General features: G+C 43.1%; 1 protein-coding gene across 1 annotated transcript in view; it reads left to right on the top strand.

The window, feature by feature from the left end:
- DSCAML1 (DS cell adhesion molecule like 1) overlaps nucleotides 1-6,687 on the top strand; it is a 365,485-nt gene extending 358,798 nt beyond the window's left edge. Inside the window, exons 28-33 of the mRNA XM_037147331.2 lie at nucleotides 1,790-1,820; nucleotides 1,962-2,080; nucleotides 2,373-2,525; nucleotides 3,114-3,308; nucleotides 3,827-4,138; nucleotides 5,699-6,687. Of these exons, the coding sequence (XP_037003226.1) occupies nucleotides 1,790-1,820; nucleotides 1,962-2,080; nucleotides 2,373-2,525; nucleotides 3,114-3,308; nucleotides 3,827-4,138; nucleotides 5,699-6,174 (1,286 nt within the window). The 3' untranslated portion in view covers nucleotides 6,175-6,687. The remainder of the gene's footprint in view (nucleotides 1-1,789; nucleotides 1,821-1,961; nucleotides 2,081-2,372; nucleotides 2,526-3,113; nucleotides 3,309-3,826; nucleotides 4,139-5,698) is intronic.
- Nucleotides 6,688-21,755: the final 15,068 nt, after the last annotated feature.

Genomic DNA, 21,755 nt, shown 5'->3' with positions numbered 1-21,755 from the left:
CACCCTGGGTGTGCCATTCTCTCACACAGGATTCCTGTGACTTTCCTAGGACCCAACCACTAATGAGTATGTTTGCAGGTGTTATCTAGGAGCTTGATCAGCTCTGACTGGAGAGTTTCCATGCTATATCAGTTTTCAAATATTTTGAATATCATCTCCTCTCCCAATACCAAATAGTGCAGTCTAGCATGAATGGGTATGATTTGCTTCAATTTGTACTAGTTGCTTAAAAAATGTTCATCATTCATTTGGAAAACATTTATTGAGTATCTACTGTATTATTGATATGTCATACAATGGAGACAAAAAGATAAATGAAGAAGGGACAATCCATGCCTCTATAGAGTTTATGGTCTCATTTGAGAAGCCAGGGCACAATAGTAGCACAGAAGGCTAACATTGCCTAGGGTTTAGGTGTTGGATGAATGGATGAATGGATGGATGATTGAGTGGGTAAGTGGTTAGATGGTTGGGTAGATGAGTAGACGATTGATTGGATGGTTGGATGGAAAATGTATAAATGGAAAGATGGTTAAATAAAAGATGTAATGGATATTCAGTTGAATGGATTGGTGGTTGTATGGATAGATGGATGCATAGATGGATAGGTGATTGAATGGGTGTATAGATGGTTGAATAGATTGATGTTGAATGGATGCTTGGATGCACAGATGTGTATTTAGATGTATAGGTGGATGATAGGATGGAGAGATGGTTAGAAGTTAAGTGAATAGATGGATGAATGGATGACTGGATGAGTGGTTGAACAGATGAATGCATAATTGGATGGATGGTTGGAGAGATAGTTGGATAGGTTTATAGTTGAATGGATGGAGGGTTAGGTAGTTAAATTGGTGGATAGTGGATGGGTGGATTGACAGATTTGGATCATGAATGAATGAATGAGTGAATGAATGGCAGTTAGATGCTTGGAAGCATCTGTGCAACTAGATTCACTCTGCTGGATCACTCTCAGTTATCAGGGGTGTAATGGATTAACCAGGACCTTTTCTTCTCTCTCACCAGTTTCTAACCTGAGAGTCCCAATCCTATTCAAGGCCCCTCTGAAACAAAACAGGGACCCCCAAATCCATCCATGGAATTTTTAGGGGATAGATGCCCTGGAGCAGGGGTGTCAAAGTCATTTTCAACAGAGGCCACATCAGCCTCACAGTTGCCTTCAAAGGGCTGAAATAATTTTAAGACTATATAAATGTAACTACTCCTTAACTGTTAAGGAGTTGAAATCACATTCAGCTCTTTGAAGGCAACTGTGAGGCTGATGTGGCCTCTGGTGAAAATGAGTTTGACACCCCTGACTTAGAGGAGGAAGTGAAGCCCCTTGGTTGATAGTCATCTGGAGCTGCCAATTGACCAGCCCTACGTCATTCCCCACTCTATCCTCTCCCTAACAGATTACTAAGGATGCACCTGCCATTGGTGCATGTTTTCAGCCTCATCTGGAGTCTTGTTCATTTAGAGTCAATTCAGGAAGCAAAAGGAGCTTTTTATATACCCTCTCCTTTAGGAAAGACCTTCTTATTAGATAAAAGTTTGAGAAAAGGAAAACAGACCTGAGCCAAATCCTGAATGAAAGCAATGAGACCTTATCATGTTTTGAACTGTTTTTTAAGGTTTCTACATTTCTTTCTCTTCTTCCCAGAAGACCAGCCTTGGCCCCAATGGGGGCAATTCTCCCACCTTGTCCCATGCCTTTTCCAATTCTCATTCTATTCAACTCCACTCTCACCCAACCTCTCTCTCTCTCTCTCTCTCTACTGTTTTGCAGATGCAAAGAGTTTGGCAGAAATGTTGATAAGGTAGGTTCCATATAGCTGCTTCCTCTCTGTTCTCCCCCTGCAGGGGGACAAGCTTCTGAGACCCCACTTTTTTTTACAAAAACCCGTCCCCTAACCCCTTATGGCTGCTGAGTAACCCACCTCTAGCCCTTCTCCCCACAGCAAGAACAACCGAAGCTTTGACACACCTGTGAAGGGGCCACCCCAGGGTCCACGGCTACACATTGACATCCCCAGGGTCCAGCTGCTAATTGAGGACAAGGAGGGTATCAAGCAGCTGGGTGAGTAATAGGTGCCACAAGCTCTCTTCCCTGCTCTGAGTGCACTTCTCCAGGCCACAGCACACTAAGGACAACACCAGCCCTCACAGCAGTGCCCAGGATTCTTACTGAAGCCCTACCAATAGCCTCAAATGCATTGCAGCTTCTCTCAAAGGCTGTTTCCTTCTTTGTCTAAGGAAGAATTATCCTGGCCATTCTAGGCATCAACATTGGATAAAGAAAAGGAGAAATTCAGAAGTTAAAGATGGTGCCCAAAGGGAAGGAGTGCCACTGATTGTTCTTCTTCCCCCAGGAGATGACAAGGCCACCATCCCCGTGGCAGATGCAGAGTTCAGCCAAGCTGTCAACCCTCAGAGTTTCTGTACCGGTGTCTCCTTGCACCACCCAGCGCTCATCCAGAGCACAGGACCTCTCATCGATATGTCTGATATTCGGCCTGGCACCAGTAGGCATTATCCCCAGGGAGACAGCCCTCCTTCCACAGTGTGTCTTTGGCACAGCATGGGGCATAGGTGATTTTAAAAAAGATAAAAAGGATGGAGGAATAGCATGGAAAAAAGCACTGGAGTTAGAGTCTGGACACCTTGATTGCAGACTAAATAACTGTGACCGTGGGCATATAATTAACCTTATAGCTCTGGGCCTCAGTTTCCTTCCTAGAAATATAGAAAGGGTTGCTATTCTTGCCCTCTAGGGCCTTTTGCCTTTAGCACTCTAGACATAATAATGAAATACGTCAAGCACTGTAGGGATGCACAGTCAGGATGCAGCAGAAAGGGTGACCTTCTTCCCAGGCTGGAGGAAAAGATGGGGTGGGTGGAGAAGACCAGGATATTGCCCACTGCCCCCATATCTAGATGTATTTGATCTCCTCCTCTGGGCCCAGCTGATGTCATCAGGAAAGGCAGCATGCTCAGCATTCCCAAGAGATTTCTATGGCTTCTTCTGCCTCCTCTCTTGCTCCCACTGCCCTCTCAGCCCAAGCTCAAGTGCTCTTCATTGGTAGGTGCTAGCTCTTGCTTCCTCTGTGTAGACCCAGTGTCCAGGAAGAATGTAAAGTCAGCCCACAGTACCCGGAACCGGTACTCGAGTCAGTGGACTCTGACCAAGTGCCAGGCCTCCACGCCTGCCCGCACCCTCACCTCCGATTGGCGCACTGTGAGCTCTCAGCATGGTGTCACGGTCACTGAGAGTGACAGCTACAGCGCAAGTCTCTCCCAGGATACAGGTGAGACCAGGGCCCAGCCTGTGTCCTGCTCACTCCCCTCTGCTCCCCCATCATCCAGCTCTATCTTCCATTTTCCCGATTTTTACCCACCAGCCCGTGGAGTCCACAACACAAATCAGCTGCGTTTCCAGCTGGCCACTGACTTGCTGTGTGGCTGTGACAAAAGTACTGGACCTCACTGAGCTTTGCCTGTACAAGAATTTCATTTTGCTCTCCCCAAAAATGTCAGAGAAAATAGTGCATATGCTGTTTGTTGGAGAAAGGGCTGAGTGTTCCAGGTAGTTGCTTATTTTCAAGAATGAAAGGTGTTTGCCCTTCATTAGCCAAAGACCCCAATTCTACCACCACTGCTATCATCACAGTGGGAGAGCAGGATCTTCTGAGCCTGGTACATCCATGGCCAGGCTTTCCGATGGCTGCTGGGGTTAGGGTAGGGGAACAGCTCAGTCTGACTCATTTACACCCTTTTCCCACAACCCGCTTATTTCCTCTTAACTCCATGCCTTCCATCTCACCAGACAAAGGACGGAACAGCATGGTGTCCACTGAGAGTGCCTCTTCCACCTATGAGGAGCTGGCCAGAGCCTATGAGCATGCCAAGCTGGAGGAGCAGCTGCAGCATGCCAAATTTGAGATCACCGAGTGCTTCATCTCCGACAGCTCCTCTGACCAGATGACCACAGGCACCAATGAGAATGCTGACAGCATGACATCCATGAGCACACCCTCAGAACCTGGCATCTGCCGCTTCACTGCCTCCCCACCCAAGCCCCAGGATGCAGACCGGGGCAAAAATGTAGCTGTGCCCATCCCTCACCGGGCCAACAAGAGTGAGTGGTCAGACCACCTCCCCTTTGTGCCCCCTGCCCCCTAACCCCATAAGCCCTGGCTAGGCCTAGCCCTAACAGCACCCAGATCCAGTAGAGCTCCTTGGCAGTGTGAGGTAGTGCAAAGAATAAGGGCTTCAGAATAAGCAGATCCGGGTTCACATCCTGGTTCACCCTTTTAATATTTCTGTGACCTTGGGCAAGTCATTTAATCTCTTTGGCCTTAACTTTTTCATTTGTAAAAATGCAAATGGTAGCATATACTTTTCATTGTCGCAATGGGCATGAGAAATTATATATGTGCTTGGTATATAGTAGCTTTTCATTAAGTACTGATCATTCCCTTAATCTGTAGCTATAGATGGAGAGAGATCCCTGTGGCATCGATTGCCCAATGGCCACTGGTCTCAGTGCTGTGTGAACTTAATCTAGACCCAGAGAAGCAATCCTGGCAACTCAGCCCATGCTAGCTGAAACTCTGTGTTGGTGGGAGGGGCAGTGACCTAGCCTGACTGGGAATCATCTAACTCCAGGGACCTGGCCAGACCACATGCCCCTTGAGGTTGTTGGGGCAGGTCTAGAATAACCAAGGGATATAGGGGGGGGAGTGCTTCAACAGATGTTGGGGTCACAGCATACAAGGCCCAGGCTGTCAAACCATTAGTCTGGTCTGCTTGGTACCAGCCTTGCTAAGTGGACATGTTAACCTGAGGGGCTCAGGGTCACCTGGAGAAGAGCCTGGGGTAACAAAAAGTCAAGGATTTAGGAGACTTGCAGCCCTGAATGACATATCCAGCCCCTTCTAACTGTGTGAATTTGGGCAAATTACTTAATATCTATGAATCTCAATTTCCTCACTTGCAAAATGCATGCAGCCTTGCAGGGTGGGGACACTGAATGAGATCATCTAAGGAAAGTACCTAGCATGGTCAACAAGAGGAAGGTGCATGCACAGGGGAGAGTCACACAGAGCCAAGGGATCAGGGTAGGAGAGAATTTAAGAAATTAAGGACAATTCCACCTGAATAAGAGGGGACCAGGGAGAGAAAGGGGACATGTAGCTGGTTCAGACATTGAAAGGCAGCATGGAAAAGAGGGGGAAGCCTCGTTCTGTGGGTCCTTAGAGGGCAGAGCTGGGTTCAATGACAGAAGTGTCAGGGCGTGACAATCCTTTTCTCCTCATGGTTAAAAGAGTTTTCTAGCAGCCAGAGCTCTTAGGAAGTTCTGGTCTACAGAAGTGAGCTCTCTGCCAGCTGAAGCTGAACCATTTATAGTGATCATTCAACAATAAGCATTAGTTTATTGAGCAACCACTGTGTGTGCTGGCCATGTGTTGAGGAACTTTCTATACTTTATCTTACTCATTACTCTGAGCAGTCCTGTAGGGTAATGTGATTATTCCCATTTCACAGATATGGAATCTAAGACTAAGAGAGATCAACTCCTTACTGCCCAGCCTGTGGAGGGCCAGCTCAGGAAGAATATTGAGGGGCAAAAATTTGGTTCAACAAGCTGTTTCCCAGAGACCTCTGCCTCTCACATCCTCTGCTTCTGTGATTCCAGGTGACTACTGTAACCTGCCTCTGTATGCCAAGTCAGAGGCCTTCTTCCGAAAGGCAGATGGGCGCGAGCCCTGTCCTATGGTTCCACCCCGCGAAGCCTCCGTCCGGAATCTGGCTCGAACCTATCACACCCAGGCTCGCCACCTGACTCTGGACCCTGCCAGCAAGCCCTTGGGCCTCCCACACCCAGGGGCCCCTGCTGCTGCCTCTACATCCACCTTACCTCAGAGGACTCTGGCCATGCCTGCCCCCCCAGCTGGCACGGCACCCCCAGCACCAGGTCCCACCCCTGCTGAGCCCCCTGCTGCACCCAGCACTGCCCCTCCAGCCCCCAGCACCGAACCTCTGCGGACTGGGGGCCCACATACCAAAATGGGGGGCTCTAGGGACTCACTCCTCGAGATGAGCACATCAGGGGTAGGGAGGTCTCAGAAGCAGGGGCCTGGGGCCTACTCCAAGTCCTACACCCTGGTGTAGGGCGCAGCAAGAAGACAGCCCTATGCGTGGACTTGTCTGGACCTCCAGCCCTCAAACACCATCTTGGCTGTTTTCCTGCATTATTTATACTAAACTGACAGGCAAAAACAAACCAACAATGAAAAACAAACCCAAGTCATGAATGCTTGTACATAGAACTCTTTTGTACAAATGAAACTATTTTCTTCTTCTCCATGGAGCCAGGGCACAAAGAATTCAACAGTACAAGTCACCTCCCACCCCACAAAATATGCGTGGAGAGATATATACATATATAGAGAAGTAGGAACATACGAACAAGCTATGTATCTATATATTTCTCTCAACCTTATTTTGAGACAGAGGCACAAAGACTCATCAGTCTTTCCCTCCCCACCCCTCTCCATCCAATCTAGGTGGTTTTGACAAAGACCAAAATCCCAGCTCAGAGACACTGCATGCGATTTTACTGTTCCAAGAAATCCAGGAGATGCTTCAATTTGCAGATGCTTATGTGTTAATACATTTTTCTATGAAAAAAGACCCAGCGCCGTGTGCAATAAAAGTTATGTTTCTACATGGTGGCTTTTTCCAATCTGCTAAGGGCCAATGGGGAGGGAGGAAGGAAAGGTTCGTGTACCAGGCCATCATTTCTATGGAGAGATTTTGAGAAGCCTGGACTCTAGCTCAGCATGTTTAAGCTTTTTAAAAGGCTTTCAGTTAGCCAGGGGGCCATCCTCATGTACCTGTTCTGATTGCAAATCTGTGCTGGGCCCTAAGGGGGACCAGCTGTGTGGCTTTGAGCAAGTTCCAAAACCCCTCTGAGACCCAGTTTCCTTACCTATCAATATAAAGTGAGACAACCTTGGTGAGAGCTCTAGGGAGTCCAGTGTGAAGGCCAGGAATGTCTACCAGCTTCTCTCCTCCAGGAGAATGCAGCATAGCCAGTGGAGCAAAGCTGTGCAAAGCTACCAGTGAGCAGTTAGGTTATGTGAGCGGTTCCTGCAAACTGGGAGAGGAGGAAGAGATTATATATATCCCAGGGGCAGGGCCAGAGCCTGAAGCTCTAGGCTGACAGGGCAAGGTGAGCCCACAGGGAGAGGCAGTGAGGCCAACAGAGGTCACAGGTGAAAAGGGCTCATGGAGGAGGGAGAATGGCGCTCATCCAAGAGAAGCAGGCCAGACTCCTACTTCACCTGGTTTCAGAGGTGCTGGTAATTAGAGCACCAGGCAGAAGGAAACATGCCCACTTGCAGGTGTGCAGAGGAGCCATTTCTGATGAGAGGGTTAAGAGCCCAGCACAGTGGGATAGCATGTGAGCTGGGCCTCCAAGGATGTGAAGGTTTGGCTAGGCGGAGAGATAAATACCCAGGAGACTAGAAAAAGCCCAGGGCCATGAAGTTCGTGGTCTCAGAAGCCTCCCTCCAGCATGGGTGGAGCCCCTGGTGAAAAGAAGGTGTACCTAAGAAGTACTGTGTTGGCCAAAGAGTCCATTATGTTTTCTCCACAAAATAAAAGACACATTTTTCATTTTCTTTATTGATTGGGATATGCTGAGTATGTCTGCTATCTCCCGCTATTGGCTTCTAGTGGGTAGAGGCCAGGAGAGTTGCCAAACATCTTCCAATGCATAGGACAGCCCCACAGCACAGAATTATTTGGGCAAAATATCAGTAGTACCAAGAAACTTCCCAAACCACTTTTGACACATTTAATCAGTCACAGCACCTGCATATACTGCATAAATCTTTGTTTGCATTTCAGTTATGTTTTTACCTCTCTTGAAATAATCAAGCATAATATGCCAAAAATGTCACTTTCCTTCTATCTTAAATATTAAAATGGCTGCATGAAAATTCACCAATTTTGATAAGTTTTCTTAAATGCACACTGATATGACAGCTGTCACAATACAGTCTAACAAAATTGTTTCAAATGAAGTTAAAGACAACTAAGCACTACCAGAGCCATCATACAGAAAAAATGTAACAGACTTTTTGGTCGACACAATACAAAGGAGTTCGACACCCTCAGTCAAGGGTGAGCTGTGAATCAGGAATGGGGAAGGACAGTGAGTCTGGGACCTACTGTTGCCCCACAGCTGAGAGGAGGAACTAGGAGGGAACCGAGGTCTGGAGAGGAAGGGAGGGGTTTGTGTCTATGGATGAGGGCCTCTGTGAGGGCTGTATCCCTGGGATGCATTACTTTTAATGGAAGCACTTTCCAAAAAGGAGTGCATGCCATAAACATTCCCTGAGCACCCAGGAATTTTGGAACATTGCAAGATAAGGTGGCACTGTGACAGAAGCAGGGCAGAGATGTGCTCCTTGGTGACTCCTGGGCCCCTGGGGAAACTCCATCGCAGGCCCCACATCCAGGATCCACCCAGAGAACCAGCTCATGGCATTCATGAGAATAATGAGAACAAGACACTGCATTCCAGACACCTAAAGAGCCCAGCTTTATTCCACCCTGGTAGGATGGGATCTGCAGATCACCTCCCAAACACAGTGATCAGGCCTGGGAGTTCTCCCCAGAACTTGGCTGAGAGGTCCCACATTCCCTACTCTACCCCCACATGCTGGAAACTGGGGGAAAAATACAAATGAACCCCAAGTCCCACCAGTACAAGGGGGTGAACAAATCCCCAGAAACTTGACTGGAATGGAGCCACCCACCTGAGGACTGCAAGGAGAACCAACCCAGTTGTGAAAACACATCACACAGCCTTGTGGTGAACATCAGGTGCTGAGCACTTTCCTTGCATTGGCTCATGGCATCTCCTGGCAGCTTTGGGAAGTAAGCATCGCAGTCTCCATCTGAAAGGTGAGAAAGCTGGAGCTCTGGGAGTTGAGGACTCACCCAAGGTTAGAGGAGTAGGGAGAGGTGAAGATGAGAGACAAACTCGAGTGTCTGATTCCTTAACCATGAACCCATACCTCCTGTGTTCCTCTGTTCAGAGGCTCTGTCTCCATTCTGCCCTGAGGAGGTTACCATGGGAAGAGTCCTCCAGGACCGGGTGAGCCAGCTGCACTTACTGGCAGAAAGCCAGTCATTGTGGAACTGTTCATGATGGATTCAGGAAAGTGAGCCACTATGCTGGGCTCTGATGATGTATATTACTCTGGAAAGGGGCAGTGGTAGGAGGGAGGGATTTGGCTCTAGGGAGCTGTGGAGAAGGCCTGGGACCTGAGTTGGAACATGTAAGAAGAGAAGGATTTGGAGAGGCAAAAAAGAAGCAAAATTTGAGCCAGTATAACTTGTGTTCAGCAGAGCTGGGCCCCTTACTATAAAATTCAGACAGATCTGTGCAAAATCCATACAGCTTTATATGCTGCTAATCTCTAACCTCGATATGTTCTTGACCTGCCTGTTTAAACTGTACCCAGAAGCTAATTCACAAAGCAGCTCAAGTCCTGCTCTTCCTCACTGAACTCTATCTGGGCCATCATCTTAAACATTTCCTTGTTCCTTTCCAGATCTCCACTTTGTCCACCACAGATGAGGCCACTGTCTGGCTCTAGAGCCTTAATACTCAAGGTGTGGCCACAGACCAGCAGCATTAGCACCCCCTAGGAGCTTGTTAGAAATTCAAAGTCTTGGGCCTCACCCCAGATCCACTGGATCAGAAGCTGCAATTCAGCAAAATCCAGAGGATTTGTATGCACATTGAAATTCAAGAAGCCCTCTTCTAGGAGGCCTTCTGCGAGACAGTCCTCCTTTTTTCCCTCTCCTGCCAACAACCAGAACTAGACTCAAACTTAGGGACACATCAGATTTACCTGAGGAGCTTATTAAAAAAAACAGATCTCACCAACCTCAGTTGAATCCCAATTTGTGGGCATTTGTTTGGGGGTTTTATTTTTATTGTGGTAAAATATATACAACATAAAATTTACCATTTTAACCTTTTTTGGATAAGGGATTTTTTAAATCCTGTTTTAGGAAGAGGGTTGGCATGTCTGTGGTTGTACATGGGATAGTAGTAGCATGGTAAACAAAAGCAAGACTTTGCTCTTGTCTTTGTTTGAAATTTGAGTACAGTTTAAAGAGATGTATATGAATACCATGGTGACAAGGAATAAACTGTTCTGCCTTTTTCTTGTTGTTTTTGTCAAATTTTAACTTATTTTATATTGAGGTGTAATTGACAACAACATATCACTTTCGGGTGTACAGCACAATCGGCTGTCTGTCTGTATTGAGAAATGGTCACCACAGGAAGTCGAGTCCACATCTGCCACCACAATAGTTATAAACAAATTTTTTCCTTATAGTGAGGACTTACAAGATTTAGTTTCTTAGCAACTTTCAAATATGCAATACAGTGTTGTTAGCTGTACTCACTGTTCTACATTACATCACCATGACTTATTTATGTTATAACTGGAAGTTGGTTCCTTTTAACCCCCGGCACCCGTTTTTGCCCAACCTCAACCCCTTCCCCTGGCAACCACCAGTCTGTTTTCTATAATGATGAACTTAGTTTTTGTTTTGTTTCTTTAAATTCCACATGTGATGCCATACAGTATATGTTTTTCTCTGTCTGATTTATTTCACTCAGCATGATGCCCTACGTTTCAATTCATGTTTTCAGAAATGGCCAGATTTCCTTCTTTACTATGGCTAAATAGTATTCCATTGTTTATATGTATCACATCTTCTTTATCCAATCATCTATTGATGAGCACTTAGGCTGTTTTCATCTCTTGGCTATTATAAATAATGCCACTATCAACATGGGATGTTCGGGTATTTTCTGTATCGGGAAATGGTCACCACAGGAAGTCGAGTCCACATCTGACTTCCCAAAAGTTGGATTGCTATATCATATAGTAGTTGTATTTTTCAATTCTCTGAGGAACATCCATACTGTTTTCCACAGTGGCCGCACCAGTATGCATTCCCACAAACAGTGTACAAAGGTTTTCTCTTCTGCACACTCTTGCCAGCACTTATTTCTTGTTTTGGGTTTTTTTATTTTAAATATTTTATTTATTTATCTTTAGAGGGGAAGGGAAGGAGAGAGGGAGAGAAATATCAATGTATGGTTGCCTCTCTTGTGTCCCCTGCTGGGAACTGGCCTGCAACCCAGGCATGTGCCCTGACTGGGAATTGAACCTCGATCCTTTGATTCTCAGACCCACTCTCAATTCACTGACCTATGCCAGCCAGGGCTGTTTTTTAAAATTTTTTGTTTGTGTTTGGTTTTTTGTTTATTTATTTTGGTAATGGTCATTCAAATAGGTATGAGGTACTATCACATTGTGATTCTGACTTGCATGTCCCTGATGTTCGATAACACTAATCATGTTTTCATGTACCTGTTGGCCATCTGTATGTCTTATTTGGAAAAATGTCTATTTAGATCTTTTGCCCATTTTTTAACCTAATCATTTTGGGGGTTTTCCTATTGAATTGTATGCCTTATTTATATATTTTGGATATTAACCCCTTATCAGATATATGATTTGCAAATGTTTTCTCCCATTCAGTAGGTTGTGTTTTCATTTTGTTGATGGTGTTCTTTGCTGTGCAAAAGCTTTTTCATTAAATGTAGTCTCACTTGTTTATTTTTGCTTTTGTCGCTTTTGTTTTTGGAGTCAGATCCAAAAAATCATCACCAAAACCAATGTCACGAGCTTACCACCTATGTTTTCTTCCAGAAGCTTTATGCTTTCAGGTCTTATATTCAAGGCTTTAATTTATTTTGAGTTAATCTTTGCATATAGTATAAGATAGTGGTCCCGTTTTCCCAATACCATTTGTTAAGAGACTGTCTTTTCCCAGTATATTTTCTTGGCTCCTTTGTCATAAATTAATTGACTATATGTGTGGGTTTTGTTTCTGGGCCTTCTATTTTGTTACATCAATCTACATGTCTACTTTATGGCCATAATTATACTTTAGTTACTATAGCTTTGTAATAGAGTTTGAAATCAGGGAGTGTAACTTCAGCTTTGTTCTTCTTTCTCAAGATTATTTTGGCTTTGGGGATCTTTTGGGGTCCCACACAAATTTTAGGATTGTTTATTTTTATTTCTGTGAAAAAATGCCATTGGAATTTTTATAGGGTCCACACTGAATCTGTAGATTGCTTTGGGTAGTATGGACATTTTAACAATATTAACTCTTTCAATCCATAAACACAGAGTGTCTTTGGACACTCTGAGTGTCCACTTATCTGTGTGTCTTCCTCAACTTCTTTCATCAATGTCTTGGTGATGTTTTAGTGTACAGCTCTTTGATTAAATTTATTCTGATAAATTTTATTCTTTTTAATGCAATTGTAAGTGGGACTATTTTCTTAATTTCTCTTCCTGATAATTCATTATTAATGTATAGAAATGCAACATATATTTGTACATTAATTTTGTATTGTACAACTTTACTGAATTTATTTCTATCAGTTTCTTGAGGGAGTCTTTAGTGCTTTCAATATATAATATCATGTCCTCTGCAAATAGTAACAGTTTTACTTCTTTCTTTCCAATTTGGATGCCTTTTATTTCTCTGACTAGGGCAAGAGCACACACCTGCAAAGACTTTCATACTAGGTTGAATAGCAGTGTTTTTAATCTTAGATGAAAAACTTTTAACTTTTCACCATTGAGTATGATGTTAGCTGTGGGCTTGTACGCTCTGAAGGCCAATAATATTCCTTATTATGTTGAGGCATTCCCTCTACATATGCTTTATTGAGAGTTTTTATCCTAAACTGGTGTTGAATTTTGTCAAATGTTTTCCCTGCATTTGCTGAGATAACTATATAATTTTTATCCTTTATTTTGTTAAGATGTATCACCTTGATTGATTTGTGGCTATAGATCTATCCTTGCATCCCTGGAATAGATCCCACTTGATCATGAAGCATGATTCTTTTAATGTATTGTTGAATTCGGTTAGCTAATATTTTGTTGAGAATTTGTGCATCTATGTTCATCAAAGATATTAGCCTGTAATTTTCTTATTTTGTGTCCATTTCTGGTTTTGGTATAGAGTAATGTTGATCTCATAAAATGAATTTGAAAGTGTTTTCTCCTCTTCCTTTTTTGGAAAGAGTTTGAGATGGATTGGTATTCTTCTCTGAATGTTCAGTAGAACTCACCAGTGAAGACATCTCGTCCTGGACTTCTGATTGTTGGGAGGTTTTTGATTACTAATTAAATCCCCTTGCTAGTAATTGGTCTATTCAGATTTTCTATTTCTTCCTGACTCAGTCTTATAAGTTGTTTGTTACCAGGAATGTATGCATTTCTTCTAGGTTCTCCCATTTTTTTGGCATATAGTTATTCATGGTAGACTCATAATCCCTTGTATTTCTGTGGTATCAGTTGTAACATCTCCTCTTTCATTTCTGATTTTATTTATTTGAGCCCTCTGTCCTTTTTACTTGGTGAGGTTAGCTAAAGATTTGTAAATTTTGTTTATCTTTTCAAAGAACCAGCTCTTAGTTTTATTTTTTTGATTTTATTCTTAGTCTATTTCATTTATTTCCACTCTGATATCTGTTATTTCCCTCCCTGAATTAATTTTGAGCTTTGCTTATTATTCATTTTCTAGTTCCTTGAGATGCAAAGTTATACTGCTTAGTTGAGGTTTTTCTTGTTTCTTGTCATAGGCACTTATCATCAGGAACTGCCCTCTTAAGAACTGGTTTTGCTGCATCCAAGGGAACAGGTAAGATTGGAAATTCCCTTGCTGTCCTGGAAAACCTACTGAAAGTCCCATGACACCTCACAGTGTCTACCAGAAGAGGAAGAAGCTCTGAAGGCCAATAATATCCTCAAATCCATTAACATTGGTAACAACCAAGAGCTGGAAGTTGGCTCCAAACAAGAGATACTGCAGCAGAGGGAGCAACATGTGATTAAGTGCCACATCAGCTCAGCTACCCTAACTGCCCCCCAGGAGGCTTCATCTGTATGGCAGTGCTCAGCCCTGAAGCCCTTTTGCTGCAGTTAGTGTCATTCTCTCTTTAGTTCCACCTTTGTGAGGCCAGGCCAAGGTGGAGGCATAGTTCCAGGACACAACGCCGCATGTCAGTGGCTCCCCAGACCCACAGAGTAGTACATGCTCATGCTCTGCTCCATGATACCTGCACAAGCCCAGCCCAGAGCTACCCAGGCTACCTAGTGCCTAAGTACATGATGAGGCCTGAGGACACAAGCTCCTCACCTTCTCTCCGCTCAGAATTTCTACATCATCTGACCCCACCCCGCTACCCTGGGTCCTGCTGTACCCTCTTCCCCTCCAAGGGAATAACAAAAACAAAAAAGCTGGCAACCCCCACCCAGTGAATGGGGGAAGAAACAGAAAGGAAGAATGACAGGCTCTGATTACCCATGAGCCACGCGGTAAACAAACTATATACCAAGCTGAACTGGGCTTATTCTGGGGCTGCTGGGAGATCCAGTCAGGTCCCTGGACATTTGAGCCTAAGGGAGATATCCCCAACATCAGGGAGGGAGAGGGAACTCGACACAGGCCTTCCATGAAGAAAAGCCTCATCCAGTACCTACTGTGTACATGGTGCTTTTCCAGGCATTTAGGGCTCTGGATGAGGAAAGGCAGGCAGCGGGGTTCCCCTGAACACCAATAATGATCCTGTTCTCAGGTAAAGAAACTGAAACTCAGTCTCTGCATAGTCACTTAGCCAGAGCTCAGAGGTGGTAAATGGGGTTACAGCCAAAGAATAGGTACCTCTGACTCTGACCCCAACAGCAGCTGCCTCCCTCTGGGGGCCTCACATCCAAGGAGGATGTTTCTGAGGCACTATACCGACCCACCTCTCCTTCTGGCTGCAGCTGAGTGACTGTTAGTCCTCAGGTGAAATGGGGCAGAGAAGGAGATAACAGCATTAATTTCAAGGCACAAACACTGTCCTTCCTTCAGTCACAGGCTCTGCTGTCCTTTGAATTAGGGGAGAATAGTAGGGAAAAGAAGGAAAGTAGACCAGGAGGCTTTCCCTCTGAGAAGACTTTTTCTGTTTACATGAAGGAAGAAATTGCTCTGAACCTCCTTCACCGCCCCTTCCTATTTTCCTCTAGTTCCAGTGTCAGGAGGGAAGGCACATACTCAAGAGGGTGAGTACAAAGTGCCCACATGCACAGCTTACCTGAAAGTTATTCTGATATGGGTTTGTATTCTGATCCTGCCACCTACTGGCTGCACCTTTCCATGTCTACCTCCCCCACCCCCATCTTATAGATATGACCTACCTTATAGGCTGGTTATGAGGATTTGGTGAGACCTGTCGGTAGGTAAAGCACTTAGCACTGGTAATAAGTAAACAGAAGCCCTGTGAGAATGTATATGGGCATTCCCCATTAACTCTCACGTGAGCACACACATGTGTGTTCATAAGTAACAAGGGGGGAGGTGTCTGTGACCACCCTGTTTCATTGTCATGTGGAAGAAGAGGGGGCACTTTTCTGTGTGGCTCCCATGCAGAACTGTGAGAGAAACCTCCCTCACAGCCAGCTCAGAGGCAGTCAACAGACACTGGGCTGCCTTGCCCTGGGAAGCAGTCAGCAGAGGCTAGACAAAGACTTAAATTTCCATAACACTGCAGACTCCAGGGTGCTTCACCCAGGGCTCTTGACACAGGTTATTTAATTCTCTCAGTGTGAGGTTTTTTTAACCCCGTTATACAAATTAAGAGACTGAGGAGGCCTAGAGAGAGGAATCACTTCAAAAATGCCCCATTAGTAAAGAGCAACCAGAATCTAAACCCAGGTCTTTTGCAGGCACAGAGCCTTGGAGCCAGACTTTGGTCCCAACCTCAGCCTAGGTGAGACCTCCTCTGAGAAAAAGCCTAGGTGCTCAGAGAAGGTACTATTGACCCTTACTCCCTTTGCCCCTTCTCAGTCTTAGGCTAAGGTGTCCAGAGCTGCCCCAGCAGTGGCTCCACAGGTGGACTGATGACCAGAAGAGAATAGCCAAGTCTGTATCCCTCAGACTCCCAGAGTCTACATAATTAGCAGGCACTGGCCTTTGGTCCTTATGGGGAACCCCAAGAACCAGTCTTCCCTTCCATCCCAGGGCAACTTCTCTTGTTTTCCTGCTGTCCTTTGGACAGGCCAACCCCATGGCTGGGCTTGCGTTCTTTCCTCGTGTGAGCTACCTCCTTTCCTCCCTCCTTTTATCTCTTCCCTCTCCATCTCTCTGTCTGACTGTCTCTCTTTCTCTCTCTGCCTCACTCTCCCTCCCCCCTCACCTTCACATACAATTAGCCTTGAGGGGTAGTACAATCCCCCAGCAAACTTTTTCCTTGCCATTTGTGCCATTTGTTTATCCTTTATGTCCAAGACTTTACTGTTAACTATGGGAAATCATGCAAGTTCCAGAATCTCACTCATGGTTCCTGACTTTCCTGCATTGGGTGATAATAACTAACATTTACTGAGTCCTTCTTACTGCATGTCTTATTCCAGTTGTATTGAGATTTAACTAACATATATTCCTGTATAAGTTTCAGGTATACAATATAATGGTTTGACTTATAAATATTGTGAAGTGATTAGAGCAATAAGTTTAGTACAGTAAAAATAAGGCAAAAAATTTTGTCCTTGTAGTGATAATTCATAGGATATACTCTTTTAACAACTTTCATATACATACCACATATAGCAGGGTTAACTACAGTCCTCATGTTGTACATTACATCCCTAGTACTTATTTATCTTACAACTGAAAGTTTGTACATTTTGATCACCGTCATCCAATTCCTCCTCCCCACATTCCCCATGCCTCTAGTAAAAATAAATCTGATCTTTTTTTCTATGAGTTTTTTAAGACTCCACATATAAGTGAGATCATATAGTGTTTGTCTTTCTCTGACATTTCACTGAGCAAAATGCCCTCAAGGTCCATCCATTATTTCAGGATTTTTTTGTTTTTTATGGCTAAATAATATTCCAGTGTGTGTGTGTGTGTGTGTGTGTGTGTGTGTGTGTGTGTGTGTGTGTCACAACTTCTTTATTCATTCATCCACTGATGGGCATTTAGGTTGTATCCATGTCTTTCTTGGCCATTGTAAATAATGCTACTGCAAGCATGGGGGGTAGGGTATGTATCTTTTCTAATAAGCATTTTCATTTCCTTTGGATATATTTCCAGAAGCGAAATTGCTGGATAACATGGAAGTTCTATTTCTAATTTTTTGAGGAATCTCCAGATTATACCAGTGGCTACCAGTCTTCATTTCCACCAACAAGGCACAATGGTTCCCTTTTCTCCACATCCTCACCACCATTTGTTATCTCTTGTCTTTTTTGTTATGGCCATTCCAACAGTCATGATATTTCGCCATGGTTTTGATTGGCATTTCCCTAATGACTAATGATTTTGAGCATCTTTTTATATACCTGTTAGCCCTTTGTATATCTTCTCTGGCAAAATGTCTATTCATAGCTCATTTTATTTGGATTAATTGTTTATTACTACTGAGGTGTAGGAGTTCTTTATAAATTTTGGACATTAATCCCTTATCAGATACAAGGTTTGCTAAATTTTTTTCTAATTTCATTGACTTTATTTTCACTTTGTTGATTGTTTCTTTTGCTGTGCAGAAGATTTTTTGGTTGGTATAGTCCTACTTATTTTCTTTTGTTTTAATTTTGTTGCTATGGTTTATGTATCATACCAAAAAATTCATTGCCAAAACCAATGTCAAGGAGTTTTTTTCCCTGCATTTTCTTCTAGTAGTTTCATGGTTCAGGTCTTACATTTAAATTTTTAATCTATTTTGAGTTAATGTTTATGAGTGGTGTAATATAGGGTCTCATTTCATTCTTTTTTTCTTAAGTATATTTTATTGATTGTTATTATGGTTGTCTCAGTTTTTATCCCTGCCCCGCTCTAGCCACTACCTCCCTTCCATCTAGCATTCCTCTCCCTTAGTTCATGTCCATGGGTCATGCCTATAGTTCTTTGGATTCTCCATTTCCTATCCTATTCTTACCATCCTCCTGTCTATTTTGTACCTATCAATTATGATTTTTAATCCCTACATCTTTTTCCCCATTCTTCCCCTCCCTGCTGATAACCCTCCAGGTGATCTCCATTTCTATTATTCTGTACCTGTTCTGGTTGTTTGCTTTGTTTGTTTGTTTGTTTGTTTGTTTGTTTTTGGATTCAGTTGATAGTTATGAGTTTGTTGCCTTTTTAATGTTCATAATTTTGATCTTCTTTTTCTTAAATAAGCCTCTTTAACATTTCATGTAACAATGGCTTGGCGATGATGAACTCCTTTAGCTTTACGTTGCCTGGGAAGCACTTTATCTGCCCTTCCATTCTAAACGATATGATAGCTTTGCTGAATAGAGTAATCTAGGTTGTAGGTCCTTGCTTTTCATCACTTTGAATACTTCTTTCCAGCCCCTCTTGCCTGCAAAGTTTCTTTTAAGAAATTGCTGACAGTCTTATGGGTACTCCTTTGTAGGTTAACTGTCTCCTTTCCTCCTGCTGCTTTTAAGATTCTCTCTTTATCTTTAAGCTTTGGCATTTTAATTATGGTGTATTTTGGTGTGGTCCTCTTTGTGTCCAACTTGTTTGGAACTCTGTGCTTCCTGGACTTGTATGTCTATTTCTTTCACCAAATTAGGGAAGTATTCCTTCATTATTTTTTCAAATAAGTTTTTGATTTCTTGCTCTTTTTCTCCTCCTTCCGACCTCCCTATGATTCAGATAATGGCACATTTGGAGATGCCCCAGAGTCTTCATATACCATCTGTGGTTTTTTTAATTCTTGTTTCTTCTTTCTGTTCTGGTTGAATGTTTATTTTTATTTCTTCCTTATGTTCCAAATAGTTGATTTGAATCCTAGCTTTCTTCCCTTCACTGTTGATTCTTCATAGATATGTTAAAATCCCACTAAACTTATTTATTTCTTTTATTGTTGTTATTGTTATTGTTGTTGATGTTCTATTACAGTTGCCCCAAATTTCCCCCATTGCTCTCACCTGCCCCTCCTTCCCCACCCCTGCTCCCACAACCAGTCCCCACCCTCTTGTCCATGTCCAGGGGTCATTTATAATTGTTCTTTAACTAGACCCTTCACCTGCTTTCCTCCCTTATACCCAACCCCCAACCCCTCAGTTTGTTCCCTGTTTCCACACCTCTGGTTATACTTTGCTTGGTTATTTGTTTTGTTCATTAGGTTCCACTGATAGGTGAGATCATATGGTATTTGTCTTTTGTCACTTGGCTTATTTCATTTAGCATAATACTCTCAAGTGTATCCATGCTATCATGAAGATTAGGAGTTCTTTCTTTCTGGTGCATAGTATTTCCTTGTATAAATGTGCCACAGGTTTCTGATATACTCATTTATTCCTGGGAACTTAGGTTGTTTCCGGCACTTGGCTATTACGAATTGTGCTGCTGTGAATGTTGATTGGTGTGCATAGGTTCTTTTGAATTGGTATTTCAGGATTCTTAGGGTGTAATCCCAGCAGTGGGATCACTGGATGAAAAGGCAGTACCATTTTTAATTATTTGAAAAAATTCTATACTGTTTTCCACAGTGGCTGCACCAGTCTGCATTCCTACCAACAGTGCACTAGAGTTCCCTTTTCTCCACATCCTCACCAGCACTTGTTGTTTGTTGATTTGTTAATATGGCTACTCTGACCAATGTGAAGTGATATCTTATTGTGGTTTTCATTTGCATCTCTCTGATGCCTAGTAATGTTGAACATTCTTTCATATGTTTATGGGCCCAGTATGTCCTCCTGGGAGAAGTGTCTGTTCAGGTCCTTTGCCCACTTTTTAATTGGATTTTTTGTCTTCCTAGTGTTGAGTTGAATGAGTTCTTTATATATTTTGGAGATCAAACCCTGTGTGAGGTATCATTGGCCAATGTTTTACCACACAGTTGGCTCTCTTCATTTTGCTGATGTTTTCTTTAGCCCTGTAGAAGTTTTTAATAAGATATAGTCCCATTTGTTTATTCTTTCTTTTATATCCCTTGCCCTAGGTGATATATTGGCAAAAATATTGCTGTGTGGAATATCTGAAATTTTTCTGCCTGTTTTCTTCTAGGAGTTTTATGGTGTCATGACTTATGTTTAAGTCTTTTATCCATCTTGAGTTCATTTTGGTGTATGATGTAACATTGTGGTCCAGTTTCATTTTTTGCATGTAGCTGTCCAGATCTCCCAACACCATTTGTTGAAAAGGCTATTTTTACTCCGTTTTATGCTTCTGCCCTCTTGCCAAATATCAGTTGACCAAATATCAGACTTTGGTTTATTTATGGATTCTCTATTCTGTTCCATTGATCTATGTGTCTATTCTTATGCCAGTACCAGACTGTTTTGATTACAGTGGTCTTGTAATATAGTGTGATTTCAGGTATTGTGATCCCTCCCACTTTGTTCTTCTGTCTCAGTTTCTGAGGCTATCAGGCTTACTTATGGATCCATATAGATTTTTTAAATATTATTTCTATATCTGTGAAATATGTCATTGGTATTTTAATAGGCATTGCATTGAATCTATTGATTGCTTTGGGCAATGTGGACATTTTAATGATGTCAACCCTCATGAACACAGTACATGCTTCCATTTATGTGTGCCTTCCTTAATTTCCTTCTTCAGTGTTCTATAGTTCTATGAGTACAGGTCTTTAACCTCCTTGGTTAAGTTTATTCCTAAGTATATTTCACTTAGTGTAAACTTCATTTCTTCCCTTATGTTGTTGCCATACTCAACAGTTCTTTGAGCATTTTCATTACCAGTGTTTCGAACTCTGCATCTGACAGGTTAGCTATCTCCATTAGTTACTTTAGTTCTTTTTCTGGAGTTTTGTTCTGTTCTTTCATTTGAGCCATATTTCTTTGTCTCCTCAATTTGGCAGCCTCCCTGTGTTTGTTTCTGTGTATTAGGTGGCTCTGTGTGGGGGGATCACTCAGAGAGGGGACCATGCTGCTGCCTGGTTTCTGGAGGTTTGCCCAGTACTCACCCCATTGCCAGTCACTTTACCCACTCCCCATGTGCTAACTGGCACACTTTTCAGCTGTTGCCCTGGTGTCGAATCTCAGAGCAGGTGGGTTTGTATATGTTTTAAGGCTGTGCAGGCTCTTTAAGTGAAGTTTCAGTTGGACTGAAAATCCAACAGTTTCTTCTACTTCCCCAACCCTCATTGTTTTTTATAGCCAGAAGTTATAGGGATTTATCTTCCTGATGCTAGAACCCGGGGCTGTATGGTCTGACCTGGGGCTGGGATCACTCACCCCCATGGTATCCCTCTTGATTTTTATCTACCACACATGAATGTGGGACCACCCATGCCTTTTCTGCTGCCACCACTGCCTCTCCACACCACACCACGTCTCCATCTCTCCTACCCATCTGTATAAATGTTGCATCTTTAAATCCTTGGTTGTGAGACTTCCATACAGTTCAATTTTCTGACAGTTCTGATTTAGTTGTAATTCTCTTTGTCATTGCACAAGGAGGCAAAGCATCTTAACCAGAAGTTCTCATTTCATTCTTTTACATGTGAATATCCAATTTTACCAGCACATTTATTGAAGAGACTGGCTTTTCTCCATCAAGTATTCTTAGTTCCCTTATCAAATGTTAATTAACTATAT

This window comes from Artibeus jamaicensis, unplaced genomic scaffold (assembly GCF_021234435.1).
Source record: "Artibeus jamaicensis isolate MK-2021 breed Jamaican fruit bat unplaced genomic scaffold, CSHL_Jam_final contig_196, whole genome shotgun sequence".
Classification (NCBI taxonomy): domain Eukaryota; kingdom Metazoa; phylum Chordata; class Mammalia; order Chiroptera; family Phyllostomidae; genus Artibeus; species Artibeus jamaicensis.
This window is presented reverse-complemented; position numbering and strand designations above follow the sequence as displayed.